General features: G+C 43.1%; 1 protein-coding gene across 1 annotated transcript; it reads right to left on the bottom strand.

Annotated features, from left to right (window-relative positions):
- Positions 1–3,851: 3,851 nt before the first annotated feature.
- On the bottom strand, positions 3,852–6,540 carry LOC140411380 (beta-1,3-galactosyl-O-glycosyl-glycoprotein beta-1,6-N-acetylglucosaminyltransferase 3-like). Its single transcript, XM_072500497.1, has 2 exons — positions 5,919–6,540; positions 3,852–4,376 (listed from the first exon to the last, which is right to left on the bottom strand). The coding sequence occupies exons 1-2, from the start codon at positions 6,402–6,404 to the stop codon at positions 3,852–3,854; spliced, it is 1,011 nt and encodes a 336-aa protein (XP_072356598.1). The 5' UTR covers positions 6,405–6,540.
- Positions 6,541–7,846: the final 1,306 nt, after the last annotated feature.

Here is a 7,846-nt window from a genome sequence, read left to right as displayed (position 1 = left end):
AATACTTGTTAGGAAGGAAGATGTGTTGGGCATTTTGAAAAACTTGAGGATAGACAAGTCCCCCGGGCCTGACGGGATATATCCAAGGATTCTATGGGAAGCAAGAGATGAAATTGCAGAGCCGTTGGCAATGATCTTTTCGTCCTCACTGTCAACAGGGGTGGTACCAGGGGATTGGAGAGTGGCGAATGTCGTGCCCCTGTTCAAAAAAGGAACTAGGGATAACCCTGGGAATTACAGGCCAGTTAGTCTTACATCGGTGGTAGGCAAAGTAATGGAAAGTGTACTGAAGGATAGGATTTCTGAGCATCTGGAAAGACACTGCTTGATTAGGGATAGTCAGCACGGATTTGTGAGGGGTATGTCTTGCCTTACAAATCTTATTGAATTCTTTGAGGAGGTGACCAAGCATGTGGATGACGGTAAAGCAGTGGATGTAGTGTACATGGATTTTAGTAAGGCATTTGATAAAGTTCCCCATGGTAGGCGTATGCAGAAAGTAAGGAGGCATGGGATAGTGGGAAATTTGGCCAGTTGGATAACGAACTGGCTAACCGATAGAAGTCAGAGTGTGGTGGTGGATGGCAAATATTCAGCCTGGATCCCAGTTACCAGTGGCGTACCGCAGGGATCAGTTCTGGGTCCTCTGCTGTTTGTGATTTTCATTAATGACTTGGATGAGGGAATTGAAGGGTGGGTCAGTAAATTTGCAGACGATACGAAGATTGGTGGAGTTGTGGATAGTAAGGAGGGCTGTTGTTGGCTGCAAAGATTCATAGATAGGATGCAGAGCTGGGCTGAGAAGTGGCAGATGGAGTTTAACCCTGAAAAGTGTGAGGTTGTCCATTTTGGAAGGACAAATATGAATGCGGAATACAGGGTTAACGGTAGAGTTCTTGGCAATGTGGAGGAGCAGAGAGATCTTGGGGTCTATGTTCATACATCTTTGAAAGTTGCCACTCAAGTGGATAGAGATGTGAAGAAGGCCTATGGTGTGCTCGCGTTCATTAACAGAGGGATTGAATTTAAGAGCCGTGAGGTGATGATGCAGCTGTACAAAACTTTGGTAAGGCCACATTTGGAGTACTGCGTACAGTTCTGGTCGCCTCATTTTAGGAAGGATGTGGAAGCTCTGGAAAAGGTGCAAAGAAGATTTACCAGGAGAGTAGGTCTTACGAGGAAAGGTTGAGGGTGCTAGGCCTTTTCTCCTGAGAGCGGAGAAGGATGAGGGGCGACTTGATAGAGGTTTATAAGATGATCATGGGAATAGATAGAGTAGACAGTCAGAGACTTTTTCCCCGGGTGGAACAAACCATTACAAGGGGACATAAATTTAAGGTGAAAGGTGGAAGATATAGGAGGGATCTCAGAGGTAGGTTCTTTACCCAGAGAGTAGTGGGGGCATGGAATGCACTGCCTGTGGAAGTAGTTGAGTCGGAAACATTAGGGACCTTCAAGCAGCTATTGGATAGGTACATGGATTACGGTAAAATGATATAGTGTAGGTTTATTTGTTCTTAAGGGCAGCACGGTAGCATTGTGGATAGCACAATTGCTTCACAGCTCCATGGTCCCAGGTTCGATTCCGGCTTGGGTCATTGTCTATGCGGAGTCTGCACGTCCTCCCTGAGTCTGCGTGGGTTTCCTCCTGGTGCTCGGGTTTCCTCCCACAGTCCAAAGATGTGCGGGTTAGGTGAATTGGCCAATGATAAATTGCCCTTAATGTCCAAATTGCCCTTGGTGTTGGGTGGAGGTGTTGAGTTTGTGTAGGGTGCTCTTTCCAAGAGCCGGTGCAGACTCAAAGGGCCGAATGGCCTCCTTCTGCACTGTAAATTCAATGATAATCTATGATTAATCTAGGACAAACGTTCGGCACAACATCGTGGGCCGAAGGGCCTATTCTGTGCTGTATTTTCCATGTTCTATGTTCTTCGTTCTATCTGGGAATTGAGGTTCAGTTGTTAAATTCAAGATTTTTGGGAAGAAAGGCCAACAGAACAATAAAAATCGCTACAATGATAGGATACAAAAATTATCAAGACAAATAAAGTGAACAAAGATGAAAATAGTTTACTGTTAGAACACCGCAACAGGCATAACTAAAATCTTCACCATGCATATGCTGTTCTTGTCCTGGTAATTGGAACAGGTCGCAGGTTTGTAAGGTTCTGTGAGTGGGACGGACTGTTGTATCTTGCGGATGATATACACTGTCGCAAATATGTACCAGTGCGGGAGAGACTGAATCTTATAGTTGGTGAAAGTGGTGGCGATCAAGCAGATTTGTTTCTTTTCTGGATCGCATCTCAATGTATTCGTCTGCATATATTCTATGTAATTATCATTGAATCATAGCATTATAGAGTTTACAGTAAAGAAGTAGGCCATTCAGCCATCCGAGTCTACACTGGCCCTTGGGAAGAGCATTGTACTTAAGCCACAGCTCCGCCCTATCCCCGTAAGACAGTAACCCAGTAACACCACCTATCCTTTTGCACACTAAGGGGCAATTTAGCATGGCCAATCCACCTAACCTACACATCTTTGCACTGTGAGAGGAAACCGGACCACCCGGAGGAAACCCACGCTGTCACAGGGAGGAAGTGCAAGCTCCACACAGACAGTCACCCGAGACCGGAATTGAACCCGAGTCCCTGGATCTGTGAGGCAGCAGTGCTAACTACTGTGCCAACGAGCCGCCCTTAATTGTCTGCAAAGAACGGATGCATTTTAGCTTCTGAATGTGAGGAAGATAAAACGTTTAGAAGGAAGCTTAGCAACATTGAGAAACGTTGCTGGAAAATGAGAATTCTGACCGCAGCTCATCGACCTGAAAACCGACCTGCGTGTTTGCCTCTTTCGGATGTTCAGGATTTGCCAGAGCTTCCAGCATTTCCTCAACAGTTCCATATGCAGCACTAATAGACGTTTGCCTTTTGTTTATTCTATGCATTTCTGCCCTTGAATTAATAACATAATGGCAATCCAGTACGTAATTGTGCATTCAGTTCACATCTATGCATTGCTCCTCCAGGAGTGCAACATGTAACTACCATGAGGGTGAGCTATATTTGAATCGTGCTGAGTATATATTCATGATGTGGAAATACCGGCGTTCGACTGGACTGGGTACAGAATGAAGTCTTACAACACTAGGTTAAAGTCCAACAGGTTTATTTGGAATCATAAGTTTCGGAGCGTAGCTCCTTCATCAAGTGAGTCAATGTATATATATATTTGATTACATCGTATTGTTTCCTATTTAATTGCAGTATTCGTATGTGAATTATTTCAGTACACGATTACCGTTGTAGGGATATTATGAATTAGGATTATATCACGCCTGTTTCTTTTGTGAAGAACATGAATGAGTAAAGACAAAGAAGGGAATGGCACCATTTCACAGCATTGGGGCAAGAGGAGGCGAATTATTCTGAAATCAATACAGGAAATATTTTAAATACTCAACAACTCAAAAGGCGTCTATGCAGTCCTTCCAGATAGTAGAACACAACGGGTTTTCAATTCATTACCAAATTTCTCCTAACTTTCTTCACTCACTTTCATTTCATTCAGCAATCGAAAGACTGCAACCTCAGGCATTCAATGGGATTCTCCATGACTGCTCCATCAATTCCGTTCATAATTGTCACACTAGAAATGCTGCATTTAAACAGTTCATATTACAGACACAATCGTGGCAATACTCCAGCGCAAATATTGCATTCTTGTCACTTTTCTGTTCATGTATGTCATATTCCTGGATGATTATTCAGCACCGAGCTGCAATCAGCAATATTCATTCCTCCAGACCTCTTTCTGTGAATGATCCATTTCACAGCCATTAACGCTCAATAATCGCTTCTGTGAATCGTTGAGTATCGGACATATTCCTCAATGCATTGCACGGCTGTGTTGTCCACTTGCGGATCAAACTTGTTGGCAAACATCGGTTCCTGTTGCATGATCCAATGCAGATCTCCAGATCCAAACACACAAATGTGGTGCCTGTACTTTCCTGTGCAAGGCGGGTAGAGTGCTCCTTTTGCTACATCACCAGCCAGAACAGCCCACTTCACTGCTCGCGTAACAGTTACGTCTCTCCTATTGTGCCCTGGAGTGAAAGGTATGGAGCCGGGTATCCCCGGCATTCTCTGCAGCGTGGCCCAGATGTGATCGTCGGGGCTGTAGGTGTCCTCGGACCACTTGAAGAACGCCTGGATTTCTGGGTTCACAAAGAGAGTTCTCACGAATTCTCGAATGACAAGAAAGTATGCACTCCCCACAAACATGGGGTGGTTTATGGGTGGAGGTCTCTTCTTTCGATTCGTTCTGATTACATTCCTGCTGTTACAATAGTGATATTCCCATCGTTTCTGAAAATCAACACAAAGAGAAACATTTCTCATTTTTTAAAATTATATCCTTATGTTCTCTGCAGGATCAAAACTTTAGCAGCACAGGTTTGAATACTAGCAATATTATCTACTTTGTAAATGTTGCATACAAAATATTGGCGTGGGCCCAGAGCAGAGGCACGAAGTGTGTGTGTATGTGTGTGTGTAGTGATTGCATAATAATTTGAATACAAATCATTTTCTGGTACACACTAAACACTAACACAATATAATCCTGATCACATATAAATATAGCAGTTTATGAGGGATCATAGGGTTTTAAGCGAATTGAAAACGTAATTCCCACGGGCATATACAGAGAACGCTGATTCTGTAAGATATTCATTATCAGTAGTTCCGAGCAGTTACCTTTAAGGAGTGCTGCCTGTAGTTTCAGTCTGAAACGAGGATGAGATAAGAAAGTCTCAGTTTGTTGGGTATCAAGAAGACACAGGGACAATTGATAAGGGAGTCTGGAAAACCTCTTGAGGGGATTCTATGCGTTCGGAACTGACCATGAAGCCTCAGGTTGCCTAGTAACCAAGAAATACAAGGCCTTGATTGTATCAAGCCTAAGTGGGCTGTGGAACTATTGAATTGTATAAACTGTGGATGTTATTCTATATTTAGCGGAGAACCGCATGGTGTATCTAGCAGCGTATTTACCACTAGCGAAATAAACTGTTTGACGTTGGGAACAGACCTGAGCATTCAGTGATTCTTCTGGATTCATTCCTGCTATCAGAAATTTTTAATGCCGAGTGGCTGTAAAGAAACATCGCTGAATGCAAAAGCCGCTACGCTGTCACCAATTCTCCGGTGCAGGTGACATCATGAAAATGCTGCACAATGCCATCATAAATTGTTCGAGTTCTCACAGGCATCCAAATTCGACATAATATGCCGAGTTACAACGACACTTCAAATCAAAGTATGAAAATGTTAAAAATCTTAAAAAACAAACAAACAAGGCAATATAGGGTAATTGTTCAAAAGCAGACTGCGGAAGTTGGGAACCTAAAATTAAAACAATAAATACTGGAAAAATCCAGCAAGTGAGGCAGTATTTATGAAGAGAAACATAGTGAATGTTTCAGGTCGACATGAAGGTCATATCTGTGGTCACCTTGAAAGAACGCCCAATACAGTTCCTGTGAAATAATCTTCTATCTTTGTGACCACAGCGAATGATTTCCAATGACTTGGGTCCTGAGATGGTCAAGATGAACCCACTGCATCATTTCCTAAAAGTGGAACTTCAAGTAATGTGATTACAGTCTAAAGACAATCATACTGCAATCATCTGATCTTTCAAAAATATCTATTGAATTACTTTTTTTTACTAGATTTAACTATTCTAATGCAGGGAAACATGATGGAAATATGTCTAGATGGAGCGGGAGAATGAATACGTGAGGGAGAGGGAGGGAGAAAGGAGGGCGGGAGGGGGAGCTGCTGGTTAATAGATGGATGTAAAGTCAGGTTGAAGGATGGGCACAGCAGTTGACCTGAGTCTTTCACCTGTTTGTATCCCGGTGGTGAGTCTGACTCAATGACATTCGAACTATTCTTGGCCATGAGAAGGTTGACGATATCCCTGTTGGTTTTCGTTGGAAAATCTTGCCCGCAGACGTTGATGAGGTATTTCCAGAGGACAGGGCTCTGCAACAGTTCTTCCATACAGTTCAGATCAGCTTGAACACGGGACCACGAGGCATATTCGACCAACTCTGACTTCCCTACAATGAAGACATTACGGAAACAGGAAGCTATGGCCCGCACCGTCCAGTGGAATAGTTTTGGAGACTTCCTGTCCACATGGACGCAGTACACATTCTGTGGAGCATAAATGCTCCTTAAGAGCCTCTCAAACATTTCAATGTTTGTATGGATCACCATAGAATAGGCCAGAGGGAAATCCCGTTCCTCAGTACTTAAGGGGAAAGTGATGTACTCCCGAATCTTAACGAAATTATCGCAGTCTCGGGTCATTGTTAAATAATCCATTTCGGTTAAGGCTTTGTATTTGTTGCCGATTGTTTTCGACTTCAGAAGAATCTTTTCAATGGCTTTGTGATCGCCACCAATTATCCTCCAACAATTCGAATTATTTGCTGTTAGATTGGGAAATCCATATCGTGCATTGTAACCTGATTTCCAAACGTTTGAGAAATATCCTCTCCAACAAAAATATCCAAAAATAAAAATCACCGAGAGTCCGCTCAGGGTAGATTTTTTTTTAGCTGCCTGCAAACGCACCGTGGAAATTCCCTCATTGCGGTTGAGTGCATGTTTAAAACATCATTTTGTAATACAATGTTCAGATTTAATTAACATTGTAAAACAAAATTAGTGACATTTTGGTCTTGAAAATAAGAACTTTGGATTCAGTCACAGATAACAATTTACTGTATTCCAATGTTCAACAACATGGTGAATTGAAATCTGAATGTCTGGGCTGAGGAAAGGAAGTGTTTATTTATTGGGGTTCAGCGGGCTACTCTGTTCAACGGGTCCAAGTGGCGGCTGGTGCCTTTTCCTCTGTTCTATGAGTCTTTACTCCAATCGGTGTCTGCAGCTCTCTGACTCTTTCAGATGTTATGAAGATGTGTTCTGTAAAATATTAAAATACAATGAAATCGGTTGGACAGATGGCATTTTTCAAAATACATTTTTACAAATCGGAGGGCACGTTCCTACAGCAACTATTATGTTGCAATTCTGAAAGACACAAACTACTTGATGGAAATTAGCTTAATCAAGAGGGATATCGCAGCAGGAGACTTCAGACCCGTTATATGCTCCTCCAGCACAATGTGGGAACTGAGGGGTGCTTCCAGCGTCCCTGGTAGCCATGTGTGCAGAAGGTGTGTGCACATGCAGCTTCCAGCTGACACAATTTTGGAGCTGAAGCTGCGGGTGGAATTACTGTGGAACTTTCGCGATGCTAAGGAGGTCGTGGATAGCACATTTAGCGAGGTGTTCAACCGCAGGTGAGGCTTTCACAGGCAGAAAGGGGATGGGTGACAATCAGGATCAGTAAAAGTCTCAGGAAGCCAGTACAGGAATCCCCTGTGGTCACCCCCCTCTCAAACAGATATACCGTTTTGGATGCTGTTGGGGAGATGGCCACTCAGGGAAAAGCATCACCAATCCGGTTCACGGCACCGTGATGGCTCTGATGCTCGGATGGGTTGGGAAAAACATGTGGCAGGGCTAGACTGATAGGGGATATAATGGTAAGGAGCAAGTGTTATGGGCCAGAGTTTAGAGAACCCCAAAGTGTATCATGGAATTCACCTGACCCACAACTTTTACAATATTGTGGTATGAGGAGCACACGGTCCAGTCTACAGGTAAGCAGAAATGAAAACGTTTTTTTTAAAGCAAAACAATGTTTATTCTATGAATTCAAGTTAACGTTTTTAAAACATACAGTGAACATCTTA

Source organism: Scyliorhinus torazame, chromosome 4, assembly GCF_047496885.1.
Source record: "Scyliorhinus torazame isolate Kashiwa2021f chromosome 4, sScyTor2.1, whole genome shotgun sequence".
Taxonomy (NCBI): domain Eukaryota; kingdom Metazoa; phylum Chordata; class Chondrichthyes; order Carcharhiniformes; family Scyliorhinidae; genus Scyliorhinus; species Scyliorhinus torazame.
Note: the sequence above shows the minus strand (reverse complement) of the source record. Positions and strands in the feature narration are given on the sequence as shown.

Excerpts from the sequence above, each read along its gene's own strand:
- LOC140411380 (XM_072500497.1), bottom strand. The coding sequence starts at position 6,404 with ATGGATTATTTAACAATGACCCGAGACTGCGATAATTTCGTTAAGATT. Across the intron at positions 4,377-5,918 it reads CACCACCGGGATACAAACAG|AAACGATGGGAATATCACTA; the intron begins GTGAAAGACTCA and ends GTTGATTTTCAG.